The 21621-nt window shown below is 40.0% G+C and overlaps 1 protein-coding gene across 1 annotated transcript in view; it reads left to right on the forward strand.

Moving 5' to 3' along the window:
- Positions 1–21621, forward strand: part of ctnnbl1 (catenin beta like 1) — a 52678-nt gene that overhangs the window by 18283 nt on the left and 12774 nt on the right. Inside the window, exons 11-13 of the mRNA XM_022757501.1 lie at positions 226–407; positions 9600–9697; positions 12423–12503. Coding sequence (XP_022613222.1) covers positions 226–407; positions 9600–9697; positions 12423–12503 — 361 coding nt within the window. The remainder of the gene's footprint in view (positions 1–225; positions 408–9599; positions 9698–12422; positions 12504–21621) is intronic.

Genomic DNA, 21621 nt, shown 5'->3' on the forward strand with positions numbered 1-21621 from the left:
GAAATTTTAAAAATCTGCAGCCTATTTTTATTCATTTTTTAGTTGATATAATGTAAAAATAAATATATAAAAATAACATGGTCTAACTTCCACTTTGCTCAGAAGGTTTATTGCAGCTTTCTCAACTGTGGTCACCGCTCCTTCATTTGACGTGCGCTTTTCCTTTTATATCTACTGAAACAACAGTATCTGTGTCCTCAGCATGGTTTCCTCTCTTTGCTGCAGAGAAAAGAAAATGTCTCGAACCAGTGCTCTGAAGGTCCTGGACCACGGGATGATTGGACCAGAGGGAGCAGATAACTGCCATAAGTTTGTGGACATCCTGGGCTTGCGGACCATCTTCCCGCTTTTCATGAAAACCCCCAAGAAGATGAAGAAAACTGGCGCTTCTGAGAAGGAGCATGAAGGTCAGTCACTAATAAGTTTCTTCAAAAAGGCTGCAGTCAGCTGCCGCCCTGATTTGACCTGTTACAGTAGTGAGACTCGTCGTGTCGACCAATGAAAGATGTGGTGAGATACGTCGTTATGAAATGGTGCAGCAAACAGATAAAGGAAACAAACCAATGGAAACCAACCCGCTGGGGGAAAAATGATACCAGTTGTTCTGTGTGATAATAGATTCCACAGATACAATGAATAAATTATGTAGACGTGGTTTATTTCCAGATTTCCCTCACGTCCTGGATTGTGGAGTAGTTCTAGCACCAGGAATAGTCTTCTTTCACTGAGAACTGTGAAATCCTGCAACAGCCTATGTTCAGGACAGGACAAATGTGTTCAGGTGGTGAACAAGAGCTGAGAGTATTTTCAATAGGCAGAATATGATTTCACTGCTGTGAGCGTTGGCTTTCCTATGCAACTGCTTGCACATTAAGCTGAGCAGGATGCACAGAGTAAAAACACTGGACGATAAGTACGAGTGGAAGGTCGCAGGAACCCCAGTAATTAACTTGATCAGTCTGTTAACTCGTTATCTTGTGTCCATTCAAGCTTCGGGGAGTTTAGTTCCCTTTTCATTTGTTATTGTTTTACTGCAATGCACATTTTAATTTGTATTATCTTATGTTGCTTATATTGATCTCCAAAAGGTTCAGATTTTTCATGCAGTCAAACCCAATTTTTGAAGATATTTATGGTCGACATTTTTCTTGCAATGGCATCCAATGTACTTAGATTGGTGGCAGACTCTGCCACTACCAATAAAAATGACTATATCTCTACTGTATAGTAGTTTTCATTGGGTGTGGTGGAGTCTGAATTTAGATTGCCTACCTCACAGGAAAATGATATGCATGTAATCTAGAGTCATTTTTATCTCATACTACTTGAGCTGTCATAAGTTTTTGTTATTTGTCAGGGAAAAAATCTGCACGTCGCTGACTGCATTCATTTACGTTATCGTGCTAATCACCATGGAGACGTTTTTTTTTTCTTCTCCTGCCTCTAGTTTTTCTCTCCGTGTAGTCACACCCGTTTCCTGCAGACGCTCTCAATCCTAATCTGCTCATGTATCACGGTTTGCTGCCTCTTCGTCCTGTCAGTTTACTCTATCAATCTAGTCTTGATTGATTTTCCTGCCTGTGCTCTCAAACCTCTCTTGTCTCTGAGTGAGAGATAGGAAGCGCAAACGAGAGAGAGAGAGAGAGAGAGAAAGAGAGATGAGAGAGAGAGAGAGATAGGAAGATTGGATGCTCGTGTGTTGCAAAGTGAGAGAGAACAAAAGAGAGAAGAGACTGATAGAAAAAGAGGTAGAAACCCTGTCCATCTCTGCTCTTTGTTTGATTACCTATGTCCAAAATGTGAAACCCCTCCTCTCTCTCTGTCTGTGTTAATTAAGTTTGATACGTCCAGTGGGGGCCCCCCAGCCCTGCAGAGGAAGAACAAACTGTCTTCCTTTGCGTCCCGCCTCACCCTGGGACTGGGTGAATTAACCTTTGAACTCCACGAGCAGCAGGAGGAAGAGTAGGGAAAGATAACCTGTCGTAACAGTTGAACCTTTCCCCTCTTCGTGTTGGAGCCCCGGGGCATGGCAGACACACACGTAAAAGTCACTTTCAAAAAAAAAAAAAAGATGTGGAAATCCACCCTGCAGGTTCCTTCTCCCTGTGAAGTTTGGCAAGTGTGATCTAGATTTCCGCATATTTCTCAACCAAAGCAGAATCTAGAGATCCAGGATATGATGATGTAAGTGATGATGAAAATCATTGCGCTGAAAACACCTAGTAATTCACATACTACCATTATTTATTTGTAAAAACACAAAAATGCATGCGCGCACTCTCCTATAAACCCACCTGTGGATATACCTGTACTAACATAATCACAGAGAAAAAAATAAAAAACAACCCAAAAAAAGAGAGTAATTGTGATCAGTTCAACCTCTTATCACTTTCAGCTGGACTGTGTGTGCTGGGAGAGTACAACACATAAATCAGCCGACAGATTGGTTTATATTCTTAAAAGAAACTTGAAGAAAATACATAAACATCTGGTTAGCTAAACTCCGCTATGCATGTGGCAAAACTGATCAATTTTTAGTAACTACAGTTAGAGAGGAAAGAGAGTCTGGGGCGAGCAGGAAACGGGAGGAAGTACGATCTACCTTTTATTCCTTTCTACAGTGCATCCCCACATCAACCACCTATACGCTTCAAAGATGCAGCGCTCTATCTTACGCCCGGGGCAAAGCGCAAGGCAAGTGCCTTTTGCTAGTTTTCAGACTCTTACAGTTGATTTTTTCCCATCCAGTACACACACTAGTTTAAATAACGAATACACTTGTGCCCGTCTGAGCGCACATGGGTGTGTTGGTTGAAGTGTTTGATCAGGTCTGGACCAAACCTGGTCTGAAGTCAGCGTCGCAGTATTTCACTGTTATTTTAAGGGCGCATTGTCAAGGGAGTAATATGCTCCTACAAAGGTGAGAGCCTCACTTTCCCACACTTTGAAAACCCCTGGATTAGTCTATAGTAGTCTGTATTCTTCTTATTTTTGTTTTACTTGTCTACAAGTCACTAAATGATCTGGGCCCTAAATATATTTCTGAAATGCTGAATGTATATAAGCCTAATAGATCCCTAAGATCTGCAGGGGCTGGTCAGTTAGTGAAGCCTAGAGTTAAAACTAAACAGGATCAAATACCTTTAAGCCGCTACGCTGCCGACTGCTGGAACCAGCCTCCCATTGGAGATTAAACCTGTTTAAACTGCAACTTGTGCTTTATATTCCACTGCCTACATTTAATAAGTGAACCTTCAACTTTAATTAGATTTTACCTGTTTTATATACACTTTTTAAACTTTTACATCTCTTTTTTATGCTTCTTTTATTTCTGTTAAGCACATTGAATGACCTATGTATATGATAATGTGCTATACAAATAAATGTGCCTTTTTGTGCCTGTATTCAACTATTTAAGTTAACAGCTTTAACAAGATAAAAATGCACATGCATGTAGCCGTTCTGTCTGCTGAGAGTTTCAGCCTGTGCCAGTCCAGAATGGCTCCATTGATTTGTGGACCAGCTATAGGCATAATGAGATGCCTGTCATAATATAAGGTGTATTGAGTGAACCCTCCTTCTCACTAAGGCTACTAATTGAAAATGTAGTGAATCAAGTGGTTCTCCAGAATAACACAATAACACAGTAGATTAATTAACTATCAGCTGCTTCAAACAAAAGTAATTAGGAGGTAGGGACCTCTCTGTCCTCTTATCCTTCGTGCTCTCTCTCTCTCTCTCTCTCTCTCACACACACGTTCATTTCGCTGCTCTCTCTATCATAAACCTTGGTGCAAAGATTGATCCCCGTAAAATCCTTTCTGCAATTGAAACAGTCCAAATGACCAGGGATTGCCAGGCTGCATTAGCATACAGAACCACATAATTAATAGAGACATTGTGAGTGGGATAGAAGAAAAAAAAAATGCTGAAACAAAAAGGAAAAAAAAAAAAAAAGATAATAAAAGCAACAAATTACATTTCTCTGCTCATGAATATTGTTGTCACGACGCCACCATTCACCTTGTTTTTAGGGTCTCAGTTTATTGGCGTATGTACTCTGTCATTACCAGTGAAATGAGATTGTATGATGGAAACTGGTGGCAGCCGGTTGTTATATTTAGATGGCTAATGATGCGAGTGAGTGTGAGAAGGGAACAGAAGTAAACAACTAATTTACATGGCGAGGCACAATAGTCGTAGCGCCGTCTCCAGCTCCAACCCGGGGAAAGTGTTTCTTTGTGTGCTCGTGTGCACGTGGGTGTTTGTTTGGTAGAGAGAAGGTGCACGAGGGAGAGGCTGAGGGAGGGAGCAGACGTCTTTGTACTTGATATGCTTTGAATGCCACACACAAACGCCTTTGAGTGTTTTGTGGCCCCTTGTAGTTCATGTCAGAGTTTATTTATATTACCCGATATCATAAATCACCGTCATCTACACCGAGCATCTTCCGGGTGCCACCAACCTGAACCACACGACCTCATCTCCACCATGAAGACCCGGGAAGACGACAGACTACACAAACATACAAGAGACAAAACCAAGCACATCAAGTTTTACCCTTGGACGATACTATACATACTAGGTTAAATGGATTCACTGAGACTTGAGACCCGTGCACTGGAGGGAGAATGGAAACTGAAATAAACAAAAAAAAAATGAGCCACTAACTGAAAGTTACGGCGTAAAGATGAGTTTTAAGTTCGGATTTAATGGAGTCAGACAGTGTGATGTCAGCATGGAGGTTGCTCCAGTGGTAGGGGGCTCGATAGCAAAAGGCCCTGCAGTCTGCTGACTTCTTTTATTTTTTATTTTTTTAACCCTGGGGACAGATAGGAGCAGATATTCTGAGAGCAAAGAGCATAGAATATAAGGTTTAAAAAGATCACACAGGTATGAAGGATTTTTTAAAAATTTTTTTATGTCATTAGAAGTAGTGTAAAGTGTGATGGATAGAAAGCCGATGAGGGGAAGCTAAAATTGTTGTAATGTGGTCAGATTCTCTGGATTTAGTTAAAGTTGTAGCTGAACCATTTCAAGACTTTTAGCACAAGCACATAGCAGTTATATAAAGTGTACACAGTGAGGGGGAAAAGATGGAACAGGCCATTTGATAGAAATAGGATGCGTTTATTAAAACATTTTACCCGGCAAATTATGGCAGTTTCATGACAAAGATAAAAACGTGGACTTTTATCAGCCCATTACTTTATCACCAGTATCTCCTCTCTGATATTAACAAATGGAGATTTAGAAAGCATGACGACGTAGCAGAATATATGAGACTAGATAAGTGCCTGTAATAGAGAAACTTGGTTATCGGTGTTTTAATGATGAAAGTTTCATCACATATTTCAGTCAAAAGCAGAGAATCAAATAAGAGTCTCATTTAATCATCTCCCCTGCCAGCAGCCAGCCCCTTTGGCACAGATTGAGATTAGTGACATTTTACATGATACAAGTTTGATTGTAATCTGTTTTGTCAGAGTCGTGCTGTGTAATCCTATTATTAGTGTATTTCAGTGGGAGAGATTTGCTGTTAGATCCTTGTGTAAAGACGCATCTAATTAACATCTTCCTCACGTTTGGTCGTTCCTCTGGTGGGATCATTGATCATGTTCCATCTCTGTAAACTCGTACTTTGATAAGAAATATGCCGTGGTATATTTAGATGTATATGAAAGATTTCGAAACATTTAATATTCTGTCGAGGAAGTGACATACTCTACATTGAGATGACATTCACTACACTCAGTAGCACGAGAAAAGTTAATAACTCAAACCTTTTCATGTGTGCGGGACATATCTCAAGGTGGAACTAAATTGCAATATGCTGTATGTTTCATGAGAAATTTTGATAAAAGCTGTAACCTAAAGGAATGTGTGAAAATGTAGGATTATATGCTTTGTACAGAATTGTTGTGCTTCATTTAGTGAACCGAACTCAAGGTCTGTGAAGATCAGGCAAATTAGACAGATGACGATTTAAAAAAAGTGACATTCCTTTTAAAACACAAACGCATTCCTTCGCTAGTTCTCTCGACTCATGTTCGCTCATGTTCTCAGCTTGCTTGTGTGCACTCTCTTTCTTCTTCTTCTTTTTTTTTTTTTTAGATGAGTCAGGAAGCCGACAACAAAAACCTTATTTTGTTTTTAATGTTGATATACATCAAGAATTGTCCATCCCTTGCAATATCAATACTTGTCACATGAAGCGGGACAGGAGTTGTGGTTGCTGTGGCATCTTGTGTTTAACCAATCAATGACACTGTAGTTCCTGGACTATCAGAAAGCTACCACTTTTTTTTTTACCACCTGGAACTATCGTAGAGGAACTAAATTTAGTCCTTGGCTCCTCCGCTCAAAACACAGGTTTAGTTCCTCATATGGTTCTCCTCTTGGAAAGTGATGGACATTGTTGTGCTAAATGTAGGAAAACTGATCAAACACACGCCATTAAAATGCTACAAAGTTTGAACAGCATTCAGACACGGACACGGGCAGAAAAGCTATAGTAAATAATAATAATAATAATAATAAATAATGTAATGTCAAGTAATAATTTTGCATAATCTTCCCGGGACTTTAGGCCACAGTGGAAACGCAGACAACAATGGGCCACAGGAACCTTTTAGTTGCTGAAGAAAAGTACCTGGAACTAAAAGTTCTGGTGTAACTGATAAGTAAAACTGTGTGTCATCTGCGTAACACTGTGGGTCTGTGCAGTAAATGCTGAGCTTTGTGTTTGTAGAAGAAACTCTACAAAGGTCTATATAAATGCCACAGTCATCTTCATTAATTAATACATTGGCTCCTAAGGAGGCCTGTGTTAATGTGATTGTCATGGCAACCGTTGACACAAACAACAGGAGGTTTCTTTGCTGTCATGAGCATCATGCCATATGTATTCAATGTTCAATGATGGTGGTAGCTTCCCACATACTACATGGCAGTTTGACACTTGTAAAATCTTTATTATTACTGTTTTGTTGTGGCTCTTTCCTTGATTTCTTGTTTGGTCCTTGTTTTTACTCTTGATATTCAAGTGTAAAGCTAAGCATGTAAATTAACTATTGATTTGTTACCTTTTTGAGGACAAATGAGGAAGCAATTTTTTCCAAGCCTTGCCCTCCATCTTGTACCCACAATGTAATCCCACCTCCACCCCTTCACAAATCTCCACGCAGCGGTCGGTGTTTGGTTGTAAACTCTTTGGAGAGAACGTTCCACAGCCAGCGATCAATATCCTCCTGGGCAGGGCGTGGAGGTGGCGACATCAATTACCACTTGGATCAGGTTGATAAAGTGGTGTCCTTTTGGAAACAGCACTTAGCCTCCATGTCATTATGTACAGGAAACACGGTCGTCTACATGAAAATGAAGGAACCTTGGGCTAGACCCCTAACTGATGTACAACAAGAGCACGCAGGGTCGACCATGTGTAATACCTGTCATACCACAGAGGTATGGAGGGAATTTTACTGTGACGCACTATGAAGTAAATCCCTTAATAAATCCTCAATTTACACCAGAAAACACATCACACACCTTCATCTAAATCAAGGAGTTATTTTAGTCCTAATTTGTCTTTTAATTGGAGAAGGGTGAAAACTAAACCCCTTAAAAATACCTACATTTCTGAAACTCTGAAGTAAATTGTAAGGAGTACATGGTGATGTTTAGCAGGTATGATGTTTATCGTGCTCACCTTATTTTAATGTGTTAGCATGCTAATATTTGCTGATTAGTACTCAAAACAAAACACAGCTGAGGCTGATGGGAATGTCAGTAGTTAAAAAGTAAAAAAAAAACAAAGGTTATTATAGTTCAACCTGAGGGGGCCATGAATGTTTGTGCAAAATTTCATGGCGATTTCCCTAAAAACCAAAAATGTCAACCTGTTTGGCGTTGCTAGACGACAAGGAAACCAGGAAATGTCATGCCCACGAATAAAATAATATATTAGATATTTCAGTCTGGACCAAGAGGAAATGACCAACCATGGAGCCCTTAAATTGTACCAAATAACATGAAAGCAATCTCCAAAATATTCTCCTTAATTAAAAAATTAAAGCCCCTTTAATGTGTAAATTAAGGAACAGCTTTCATGTTATTTGGTAAATTTTAACATCTTTGCTGCTTAAAAAGCCCTTCACCTCCTAATAAATAGTAACTTACGATGCTGTTTTCAAAACTCTAGTTGTTGCAAAATATAGTTTATAGTAATCTAAAGATTTAAAACCACATCTACAAGGACTTATATCTATAATAATAATAATTGCAGGAGTGTTTCAAATCAACAACTCTTTGTTCCACTTGAGGGCTTCATGCTCAGATATGACAGTAATAAACAGAAATCCCAAAGCAGGTGGGACATATTTCCTATTGTCCCACTACTGTACTGAAAGAACACACCGCCATTTAGCTTTATCTTCTATTTCAAAAACATTTTCCTGCCTTTTTGTGCCACCAACCATATTGGTAATGCAGATGGATATGTGTATATTGTGAGAGATTTGACATGAGCTCGAGTGTTGCAGCCTTTAGTTTTCTCAGTGTCTTGTGGGTAAGGATGCTGTGGGCCGTAAGGGATCGCACAAAGGGAGCTGACAGCAAACACGACCCCTTTTAAAAAGCAGAAATGGGATTGATTCCTGTACTCTTGTTGCTTAGCAACTGCAAAGCCTCGTTGAGAGAGAATATTGACCTCTTGTTGATAAAGTCCAATTACATTTTTTTTTCTTCACTCTGTATATCTAGAGATTTTTACAATGTCATACCCCCCCCCCCCTTGTGTTTACAGTGTATTATTCATTCAATATCGTAGAGAAATATTATACTATGCTTGTCACCCACGGGTGCAGCCTGGTCTGTGAATAGGATATTGCGTCTCTCGTAGCATGAATTGGTCGACAAGGGCACTCAATGGGACTAACTCGTTTTTGTAGCTAATTTAGTCAATTAACATGTTTTTAGACCTTCACCTCGTTAAATGGCCCCGGAGCTGCCACAGACAGATTTCTGTCACCCCGAGAAATGTAATTCAGCCACAGCCAAAACCATTACATATGTTCTAGCACGCCCTAAAATGAAAATTGATTTCTTAATTTCATTAAGATTTTCTTCTCCTCTTGTTCTGCGCGCCCTCTGTAAGAGTATCCATGCTTAGCTGGCTGTGTGCTATAATTGCAAATTATCAAGTGCTAATCGATTTGTTCTTTCCGAGGGCTGTGGATGTGGATGTGGGTGTGAATGAGCTTTGCAGTCATCAGTTTGAGGCTATTTTAACTGCGGAGCATTATGGTAGCTCACGTGTTAGTTAAAGCACATCGCACCTGTTGGATTGCGAAGCCAGTTTACTGTAAACACAATGAGCTCTTTAATGAAGTGCTATCATGTCGGAGGCTTGCGTACTGTCTGTGTTTGTCTAAGAGAGTGAGCAGGGAGAAGCAGTTGTAAAATTTATTCTGTAAAGTAATAATCAATGTGTATAAAGATCCCATTTGAGAAAACTTGACTATGGGAGAATCTTTTAGATGCTGTCTTGTTGATGTAAATGAGGATGCTTTAGTTTTAACTTATCACTTTGCTCTCCTTAGAACACGTCTGCTCCATCATCGCCTCCATGCTGAGAAATCTCAAGTCCCAACAGAGAAGCAGACTCCTCAACAAGTTCACAGAAAATGACTGTGAGAAGGTTAGTTTCCTTCGTCTTCTTGCTTTCCTCTTTAGTCCTCTTACTCCTCTTTCCGTCCTCGTCCTTTTCTTTGAAACTGCTCTTTTTGATCGCCAGCAGATTTCTTCATTAGTAGGGGTAAGCTGAGAAATGTCTGACATCCATTGGCTTTGGTTGCAGAATATCTACAGCTCTCTGAATCAGAAGTCTGTACTAATTCTAAATTTAAAGGCTCTGAAAAGATGTTTTCTCTGTCGCTTTTCTACTGCAGGCGATGGGGTCATGCATGAATACACTATTTTCTGACAAAGTTAGAACAGTTTTGGTTATTCCACATAACTGTTTTTTGGTATGTTTTGTTTTTCTCTGTGCTCTCTTTAGCTGGTTTGAAGTTGGGCGGAGCTCTGTTGGAATAGCGTGATGTCACTCACTTTGTTGCACCAATAAGAATGTGATTTAAAAATGTTCGGACAGTTGCATCAGCCATTTTGTGGCAGTGTTCAAATTTTCAGCTGGAAATTTTATCCACTATATGCTGCACTACAAAATTGTTGTGCAGTGCCTGTCTGGTGAAAGTGCTGCAGAAGAAGTCATCTGGCTAACAGGCTAGGTGCTAACGTTAGCTGCTAGCTAATGTGATTTTATTATCCACTTAATACTCCTCAGACGTCTGGAACGAGTCCTCTGCCTGAACAGCTGGGCTTTAAAAATTATTATTAAAACGCCTGTCGGGACCAGATCTGAAAAAACAACACAGTAAAGATTGCTCTGTAGACACAAAGTTAAACAAACATAATACATGAAAGATGCGTAGAAATTGCAAATCTTGTAAGATAACATGTATTTTAAGGTCCTCTGGCGTCTGTTTATGCGACAGAGATAATAACTCTGAATATCCGGCGCTTCGTTATGGAGCACTTTAACATCCAAGTTGTGTCTGAAATGTGTCATCTGCTGTCTGCACTCATCCCCTAGAGAATCCTCTATGTAGCAGACACTAAAGAGCGGGTGAGTGAGTGAACAAGTGGACAATCTGAACACAGCCATAGAGTTGATTAAATAACCTTTCGAGTGTTTCCATCTAAACTTTAACTTTGGCTTTACTTTCAGATTGTTACTTATTTAGTCAAGAAAATATGATGTTATAGAATAATATTTAACATTTGAAACAAGGTTTCCAGAAGCTTTAAACCGCAATCATGATCTAAATCCTTCATATTCATATTCACACAGAGTTGTTTTAATATATTTTTAGTTTAATGCTGATTAAACAGCAGATTCACTGCATGTTTTTAGAGTTGCAATGATCCGTGAGCGATTGAGAGAAAAGTGACCAGCAACTACTTTGATAATGAATTAATGTCTTGGGGTTTTTTTAAGCCAGGTTGTCAAATATCTGCTGGTTCCTGCTTCTAAAATCTCTTGTTTTATCACATTAACAGTAAATGAGCAATTTTTTAAGGCTTTCGATTAATTATTAGATTAAAAAAAAGACGTGGCTCTGGGCGTTGGGAAAGTGTTTCTCACTAGGTCTTTCAGAGACTAAACAATTAATAGATTAATGGAGAAAGTAAATGGCAAATTAATCGATAATGAAAAATAAAAGTTAGTCGAAGCCCTACATGCTCTTCACGCACGACCCTTTGATGTGATTTCTTTATATCACATACATTAATGCTGTTTCTTTCTCAAACTGCCCTTTAACAAATAAAGAACCCTCATTAGCTGTTTTAGGATGGAATTAAAGCCTCGTGCAGCTTAATTTATTTAGATATCAGTGTTTAATTTCAGGTATCTTAAACAAGGGTAGAGATTGTTAATTGCAGTAAATACTAGTAATTTTGCTTGATCAGAGCCCTGTCGTTTGCATGGCATTGTCTCCTTAATTGAACTGTAACAATAAAAGGGATAGTAAAGAAGATGAGCATGTTAAATTGTGAAACAATGCCGTTACCGTACGTGTTCATTAACAGTTGTGGCTGTTGCAACAGTCCTCATTCTCCTTATGCACGTTCTTATCAAGGCCAGGTACCCTGTATAAGCAGACACGTCAGAAGACACTAAGCTGACTTAATTTTTTAAAAGTATTTTTGTCAATCTTATTTTTACCCAAAGCTGTAGGCAGGAGTTTACAAGGTCGATTAAATCCACCCAGGTTCACATTCAGGTCACTCAATCAGACATCAGTGACTGCTCTGCTCTGTGCCTGTGTATACAGATTCCTGCCACATGTTACCGACCTTGAGAAAGTGATTAAAATATCTAAAATATCAAGCTGCAATTTTTTATTTTTTATTTTTTATTTTTTTCCCCACAACTCCCACAGCTCCCCTCACGTACGCGAAAATGTCTCGTATTCAGTGGATTCCTCGAGGCCATTTTAATAGGACGCATGAGTTTTGATGAAGGAACTGCCTGCCGTCCCTACAGTCTTATTTCCATTGTCCACTTCCTGCACGTGTCTGTTCATTTCATGGGGATGTTTGTGGCTATAAATAAGAATCTGCGTCTACTCGCTCTGCAGCAAAGAGTTAAAAAGAATCCATTAATTATTAATGTGAAATAAATGAAAACATAATTTGAACAAGGCTGAAATGTTGTTCCACATATAGGGAATACACAATGCATATGTATTATTAAATCACTCTTTTCTTTGTGCTCGTCTTTCTCTTATTTTCACGTTACCTTCTTGGACGCTGCATCTCTCACTTTCTCTCTGTCTGCCACCGTTTCGTTCTGTTTCCAGGTTGATCGACTGATGGAGCTGCATTTTAAGTACCTGGAGGCTGTTCAACAGGCTGACAAGAGGATCGAAGGAGAGAAACATGTAAGCAATCTCTGCTCCCCCCCCCACCCCCCCACCCCCTGTCCCCTCCATCCTCCTCCCTGAGCTGTGCCTTTATACACAGGCTTCATATTAAGCAGATGGATGAATGGATTCACATGACGTTTTAGCTTTGCTTTATTGACCACAAATGGACAAATGACATGCCATAAAGGAAATGTGTCTAAGCAGGACGTCATTAAAAGCAGTTATGCTCAACAGCATGTTCTTGGTATCTTAGTATGAGCGTATGAACCTAATCTGACCAAGCAGTTTGATCCTGTTCTGAGTCTGAGAACAGTCCAGATGTGTGAAATCGATGCCGCTTTATTAATGCTGCTATTAATAACAACATGCTGTGTTTAACATAATGACTGTAATTCATCATCAGTTTTGATTAGTTCCTTCCAAAAAGTCATTCAGCATCAAGTTTCAATCCTACTTGCGTGAATTCGTCCACAAATCGGTGCCAAACGACGTTACAACAGCCTTTAATCTTAATAAGCCTTTCATATAAAGGTGTTGTTTGGACTTGGGTGCAGTTCAGTTGTTGTTGTTGTTGTTGTTGTTGTTGTTGTTGTTGTTGTTGCTGTGCAGTAACATGCACCATTAAACAATGGATCAAAAAGTCTCCAGGGATCACATATACAAAAATAGGAACAATAAATAGTAAAAATAACAATGCTAATTTTACATTCTGCTGAGATTAGTACAGAGTAAATAATTTACTATGCATGTGTCAGAGTGGCTACAGAGACCATGGACAATATTTACTAAGTATTTATGGCCATTTTTTAGGAGCTGAAAAGCCTAATTGTCATGTTGTTTTTACTAAAAGTCCAACACATGTTGTGTGAAAGTAAAGTGTTTTCCGATATGTATTTTAAATCGTTTCTGTTCAGAGAAATTTATAGCAGCTGATTTATCACTGCTGCGGAGATAATTTCTGACATTCAACGTCTGTTTTTATCAGACGAACACAGAGGGAGAGCGACTGTAGCCAGGTGGAGACAGGGAGGGAAAGAGACAGCACAACAGCACAAGAGCAGCGATGCAACAGCCTTTTTATTTTTCATACAACTTATCCTCACTATTTCCCACAGGTCACCACTGCCTATTTTTCCTGACTGTTAATGGCTCATAGCAGCTCCAGGCTGGTGTGGGTATGATTGAAGTGGCAGGTAATAGTTCTTATTAAATAGGCCGGGGATGTTTTCTGTTTACGGAAAAACGTCTAGTCGAAGGAGTTTAAAAGTTTCACCAATAATCTCCCACTGATTTTTCATAACTTTCTCAAACACTAATCCTCCTGGTGAGCTGACGACATCTGGCCTTTTTAACTGGTGTTTCCTCACACGCAGTCTTCCTCTTGCAGGATGAGTGCACTCTTGTTTCAAAAGTATCTTCTCTTCAAACGATTTTCAGCGGCAGAAAACATTTTCTTTTGTTCTCAGTTACGTTCCAGCACAACACACACGTCAGATCAGTCATCAGATCGGATTTTTGCAAAACTTGTTAATCAAATGAACTGAAGCATCTGTAGTGTTGGTGAATTCAGAAACAGCTTTATGTAAAAAAAAACAAGAAAATGTATACTGTATATATATGTGTTGATTACGTTATTCATGTTATAATGTTCATATTTTATTTGCCAGCAATGTGTTGATGAATCGATCAGTCGATCAGCAGAAAATTTATTCTGATGAATGATTCATCGTTTCAGTCGTTTTTCAAGTCGTCACTTCCAGCTGCTCAGTTGTGATGATTCGATGCTTTTCTTTGTTGTATATGATGGCAAACTGAACACTTTTGGGTTTTGGGCTGTTGCTCGGATAAAAGGAGGATTTAGAATATATCTGTTTGGACTCTGGGAAATTACAACCAGCAAACATTTTTTACAGAAAATAATAATTGATTTATTTGAGAAAACAATGAGCAGAGTAATCTTTTTTCTTTTCTTTTTTGACCAAGTGCAAATATCAGTCTGAACACAGCCATAAACCAAGGATAGTTCAATTAGCATTAACCACAGTGTAGCTCTCATTATTGCCAAGCCGGTTGCAGCTTATCACAAAATGTGCTCTGGAGAAAAGGTCCGTCCCCTTAAGTCATATTTACTGTAGTATTGAGTCTTGCGGGTCTTACGAACAAGTCGTTCATTGAAACAAATTAACCAGCTTACTAAAGAGGTGATGATCCTCTCACTTTGTTGTGGTCACTACTGTTATGAAGAACTCTGGAAATAAGTGTAAACAAGTGATTCATTTGAAGGAAAATACATTTTAAGAGTTTCTCTTGGGTCTAATTTTTCTATAAACCTTAAAATCAACCTGCAGAGGAACAGAAACAACAGGAACAATAACCTTCCATTACAATGGTCACAGACAAAAACACAGACTCCAATCCCATCACACATTTGTGGTTTTCTTTTATCACCGGTAGATAAAAGAAATTCAAATTGCATTACAGATGCTCAGATATCGACGACGATCCCGGTTATAAAGGGTTGCGGTTGTGTCGTTCATTTTTGGTAGATAAGATGTGCAGTTCCACACAGTGTCACATCCAAAGCCACGAGGGAAGAGACCCAAAAAATAAAAAACATCACACTCCTGCTGATAACAATATGACAGTTTACAGAGGAATGGAAAACTTGATAGGTGTGTGTGAGGCCCCTATTGAGCTGTCTGCATGTGAGTGTGTGTGATTGTGTGTGTTTGTGTGTGTCAGTGTGTTGAGCTGTGTGCTAGACAGACCGATGGAGGGATACAGATAGAGGATACATGGTCAGATGGGGGGGAGGGATAATGGCTTCAACAGAGAGAGAAAGACCATCTAAGAAAAAAAAAGGCAGAGAGATACTGTAAATATCAGGACAGGAAGTACAGTTACATGAAGAGGAGTGGATTTTTTCAAAAAGGGAAAAGTAGAAAAAGGAAGAGAGAGGGATTTCAAGTGAAAGAGGGAATGATGAGGGGGAGGGAGAAGTGGGTGGAGACAGATAAGTGTGAGATTCCTATCTAAAGATGACAGCAGATTCATTTTTCAGACAGACATCGTGGTGGGATCGTCAAGAAAAGGCCAGACAGTTTGACTTTTTTTTTCTTTTTTTTTTCTCCCTCCCATCCCCTCCTCTTCTCTCGCCCCGTCTCCTCCCGTCGCTCTCTCTCTCTCTCTCTCTCGCCTCTTCCTCCGGGATGAGAGAGTATGACTTTGTGATAACCTGGTGATAAGGAACCTTGTCTGCGTGTGCCACTATCTTTGAAGCCACACGGTTTAGCTTTCCCGAGTTCAGAGCCGTTCTGTGAGCCGGGCACATGTGAGGTGGGAGGTGATAAAATACCCATTTGTGGCGAAGCAACACTATTCTATTCATTATACACTTAAAAAAAAAAAAAAAAAAGCATCTTAATCAGTTTTTACCACCCACTGCTTCCAGCACACGACTCGAAGAGCATGTAGAACTTGCAGACTCCTGGCACTATGCAGAGTCATGAATATGAACTTATAATATACGACCGGACTCATGTCTCAGTAATCCCAGTACAATGCGCAGAACCTGCGACAGTCAAATAATGTGATAGATACTTAAATTCTTAATGCCTCAATTTGTTGCACAGATTTATAGATTAAAGATTGTGTTTAAATTTAGGGGGAACCACTCTTAAAATAAACTCGGTCGACTCCAGTCCGCATTTGGAAGTGTCCTTGCGCAAGATACTCAACCCAAGTTGCCTGTATGGTAAATAAGCACTGCATAAATGTGTGTGTGCATGTGGCTATGTAAGAGCAGTACATTTACTATCCCATTTAGATTACAAATTTAAATTACAAATATTTTACTAATATAACATGACGGCATCCTCACACCAGCAAGAAGTCAAGCACCTGTTGCATCTTGTTCTCCTCGTCTCTGAAGAAAGTTCTTCATGACTCTGGCTGTATGTTTTCGGGTCGTTGTCATGCTGCAGAAAGAATTCAGAAAACTTCTAAACATTTAAAGTTTTGCACAGTAGTTTACGTCAGGCAGAACCTCACGGCCATGGATGTAGCGAGCATGAATCTGTCTCTGAAACCTCATAACAGCTGAAAGCTGAAAGCTGGACGCTGAAAACTGAAAGCTGAAAGCTGGACTAAAAAACACACTAAAATCACACTGAAATCAGCCAGTTTTGTCCCAGTCTTATTGAAATGACAGGAAAAAATGGCCCTAGCGATTTCATACAGAGGGTGCATACACTTGTTGTAGCGTTTATCTGATTCCTGATCACATCAACAGATCAATGATTTGTGTAGCTGAGAGACATCCGCCTGTAGCCTTGGTAAACCATGATGGATCCGGCCGATGGCGACGCATATATTTAGCTACGCTTGAGTGAAAGTATTAAATGTAATCTGGATACAAGACACTTGAAATGCCGAATATGGCGAACAAACATGTTAGCATCCTGATATTAGCATTTACGTTAAAAAAAAGCATAAAAACAGCCTTCCACGCTTTATATTTGTCAGTGATTTCAAGAGATTGAAGTCTGATCGTGTTTGGCATTGACTTGATTGTTTGTATTGTAGTGATTTCACATTTTGTATCTTGTATTTACATTAACAGAACAAAATCTGTGGTTTCTTTCCCTCTACAGCTCTAAAACTGAAAAACACCCAGATGATATTTTAGGTCTGTGCGAATCAAAGCTTCCACCAAATGTCACATGTTAGGTTAAATAACACGATAAAGACGCCAACCCAGTTCTGTCCAGCGCGCCTCCGCTGAGTCGGCTGCCGTCAGCAGCGGCGTTTTATCTCTCTCTCTCTCTCTCCCGTGCCTTTTGGTTTTCCCCAGTTAAGCCTGTTTTTAAGGGGCGGTAAGCAAAATGTTTTTCCTCTGCAACATATTATCCACAGATTTCTCGGGAGGATAGCGAAGAAAAAGCTGCTGCTGCTTTTTCTCTGTGTCTCCAGCCCAGTCGCTTTAATAAGCTGCTTATTTTCCTCCCACCTTGGTGTCTCTCTTCTCTCCTCCCTTTCTATCCCTCTGATTCTCTCCTTCTCCACCTTAAAGCTGCTTTTTCCATCCAACTATATTTCTCATTTTTGACTCCCCTCCCTCCTCTCCTCTGTTTCTCTCACCCCTCCTTTCCTATCTGTTATTCAATAACCATTGCTGGTCCCATTCATTTTCATCTCCTCTCTTTCTTTACGTTGCATCTTCCCTATTTCCTTTTCTTGCTCGTGATCCACTCAGTTGCACCATTTCTCCTTTCTCCATCTTTTCATGCACCTTTCCGCCTTCATTTTTCTTGCCCCCACATCATCTCCTCCCTCCTCTCCGTCATCTTTCTCCTATTTCTTCTCTCCTTCTCCTCCCATCTAATGTTGCTGCTTTCACCTCACCAGACCTTGTTTCTGCTCTTGGCTTGTAGGTAACAGCTCTGGGAGATTGATGAAGCTCAGCAAAACATGGCTGAGGCCAACCTCAATACTGTAAAATGCACAGCAGAGTGCACTTTCCTAGCACCTTGAGAACCCAGTTGAGTGTGTGTGTGTGTGTGTGTGTGTGTGTGTGTGTGTGTGTGTGTGTGTGTGTGTGTGTGTGTGTGTACAGCAGAAATGGCCTGGTTTAGCATTGCTGACAGCAGACCTTTTCAAATAAAGTCTGTGTTAAGTTTGGATTGGTTTTACACCTTGATGTGACATATTTAGTTTTCCCAAGAGTAAATGCTCTCTCTCTTCTCTCTCTCTCTCTCTCTCTCTCTCTCTCTCTCTCTCTCTCTCTCTCTCTCTCTCTGAACTTTGCTTGTCTGTGTCACAGCTCGTTTATCGTCGTTTATCGTCCCTTCATCGTCTTCTCTCAATTTTCCTCATCCATCGTTCCTTCCTTCCATCAGAAGTCACCGTTCATTCATTTAATTTAGGATGAGGGTGTGCAGTAAACAGCGGTGTGAAGCCGCTGTGAAATTTGGTTCTGAAAACTCCAGCCAGGTTTATTGGTTTATTAAAACCAATTTTATTTTAATTAAAAATTGGTCAATTAAAGAGCTTTCACCTCGAGGCCGGGTTCTTCTTCTTGGATTGCACCAAGATGCCTGAAAAGGTCTCAGTCCTCCTGAAAAAACTTAAACTTAATTTCACCTATTTCCTACAAATTATGTTCACATGCATCTAATTTGTAGTGGCTAATAAGTTTCGGAGGAAACAATAATGTTATTTGCACCAGACAATTACATTACCAGGCGATGTTTTGTTCCAGGGCAGGAAGCAGTAACAAGTTGTATAGAGCAGGATGGGGTGGGATTCAGACACGCAGCATAAAGTGCATGATAGTGACACCAGAGACCGGAGACCATCTTGTCTCCTCCTTCAAGTCTTAACCAAGACCACATTCATTCTCAACCTCAACTGAGGTGTTTCAGCTTTCCCTGTTTGAGCTGCTCACATCAGATGTTGTTTGGAAGATAAATTAAAACAGCAGCAGTGAGCTTTTTACAAACATGCACACACACAGTTGTCTTATAGTTGTACCAGCTACTAACTCATCACATACACTAATGCATTGGTTGCCAGTGAACTAGACGAGGATGCAGACGCACCTGTGACGTGCATCGTTTAGTTGTGAAACAATGATGTTATGTTATGTAATCACTGTTTCTACGTTGACAAGTTTACCCAACATTAATCAACTAGAATTAGAAACCACACGATCAAACGTTAGACTTCCATGAATAGTTTCGTCATGTTGAGAATATTACAAGCGAGCTTTCATTTCCAGCAGCCATTGTTGAAGCAGCACAGGCTGTCCAAGTTTAATAGGTTGTTTTTTATCATGTTTCTTTTCAAACGCATCCCAAATAAAGAAACTGTCACAAGAGTGAATGATGAATGAAAGGATGTTTTGCTGCCTTCTCATCTTTTCTAGGTGATGATAGCCAGACAGAAAAAAAATCATTTAATTCACCGTGAGGCTCAGAGGCTACCGGCAGCTACGGTCAAAGTTTTAAGGTGGAATCTTTTCTCGCTTGTTACTGGATGCACCTTAAATGTCAATATGGCAGCTTTGACCATTTTCTTGCATGACACTTTAGTTGTGATTGGATCTTCAAGCACATAAAAAAGATGTGCATGAATTTCAAACAGATTATTTAAAGATCCTAAAAAATATCACTGTATATGTACAGTATAATGTATAATGTTAATGAAAAATATTATCTGGTTGGTAGCCAGTGCTAATCTATTATATTTGCAATTAGTTGTATATGCAGTTGGTTTATCAGGCATAAGACTTGAGGTGAACTACAGCGAAATGACCCTAAACTTTTGTTTGTATGTGGAGATGGATGTTGACATGTGATTTCCATGAGTTGTGAGACTTCTGTTGTCAGCAAAAAGAAAGAATAAAAACAAGAGGAAAGGTGTGAGGCAAAATGAGTGTAGTTATAGTTCGGGGTTAGCCCCGTTTGGGGCTGGATAAGAGGTCCCAGTGGAAAAGGTCAGGGGAAAGTGGCTGCTCTTTATCAGAAGTGGGGCTGTCAAACAGATGTACATTTGCCGTATTGACCAATTAGTCTTCGTCCTTGAAGTATTTTCTTTTGCAAAACCAGAAAAAAAAAACAGTTGGAAAACACTTCCAATAAAGCACAAATCACCTTTGTGTTGCATGTCCCAAGTTTTCTGTTGTGGCGGCGTCTTCGCCTCATTGGCTCTGATCTGACCTGGTATCAGCATGCGTCTCCAGTCATCTGCTGCGCACAGCTCTACAACGAAATAAAAGGCTTTAGTCATTTGAAGTGGTAAAATATTTTCATTCATTATGAAACTGCGGCGGGACTAATCAGACTGCAGGAGAGGACGTCAAAAGGAGTAGGCGGTCCTTCAATGTGGCCCTGACCACCTCCGAATGTGGTCTGAGTGATCGGATCTCAAATGCGTCTTGGGTGCGTTCACAGCTGAACTCAGAGCTGTCCACATGCGATCGGATCACCTGAGACGGATGTGAACACCAGGTCTGAACTGGGCCATTGTGATGCTGTAATGAGCTCATTATTGCCCCCTGAGGCCGTGACAGTTGGTAAGAACAGCCACAAGGGGCAACAATGAGTAAATACCACATTGAAAACAAACTTCGACTTAAACTTTAAAAAAAAAAAAAAAATTTAAAAACGAGAAAACAATTCAAGGATAAGGACAAACAGGTTGGTTTGGCTATTGTTTAATTTGTTTGTTTAATCTTTTTCTTTTTTTTTTGCCTCGTCTTGGCAGTTTGAGGGGAGCGGTCAAAGATCAGGACTGAGAAACTGCTCGAGACTCAACACAGACAAACTCTGTTGGATTAAAAGTTCTGTTGGAAAGAGTTCAGCACAGACTGAATGTCATGATGGAGCAAGTACCTCCTCCCTCCTGGGAACACCGCTGCTTTGATTTGCCCCACTCTGTGAAACAAATGCTAATTGATGTGCACCCCAAGCCACAGGGCTGTTGTTTCTTTTGGAGATTATCATAACTTGAAATCAGCATGTTGTCTCCCACTCTCACAAAGTTGTATTTTTTTTCCTCAAAGTTTGCCTCATTATCAACCTCTCTGTCTCTGTTTTTAATGAGGATATCTAACCTCTCTCTTCTTGGTGTTTGCTTAAGCTTCATAAAGAGCATTACGTCCTACACACACACACACACACACACACACACTCACACACACACTCACACACACTCACACACACTCATACTCTCATACACAGAGTCACAGTGGGTTTTTGCAAAGTGCTGACAAAGAAATAACTTTAATTCTGCATCTAAGCATCCCAGCGGAAAAGAAAGCACATGAATAACAACCATCCACAAACATACACACACACACACACACACACACACACACACACACACACACACACACACACACACAACACTACCACACACAACAATACACACACACAAAGGAAAGACAAACACGTTTTCAAACCCGAATACTACATTAAGGAACACAAACCCAGATGAAGATTCTCATTGAAAGACGCACAATATTCATACATACTGTATGTCACACACGGGCACAAACACACATGCGAGGTTTCCAGTACACACATCCAGCACTCGTACCGCACAACACAGGCTCACATAAATCATACACACC

This window comes from Seriola dumerili, unplaced genomic scaffold (genome assembly GCF_002260705.1).
Source record: "Seriola dumerili isolate Sdu_G_001 unplaced genomic scaffold, Sdu_1.0 BDQW01000278.1, whole genome shotgun sequence".
In the NCBI taxonomy this organism is placed as follows: Eukaryota; Metazoa; Chordata; class Actinopteri; order Carangiformes; family Carangidae; genus Seriola; species Seriola dumerili.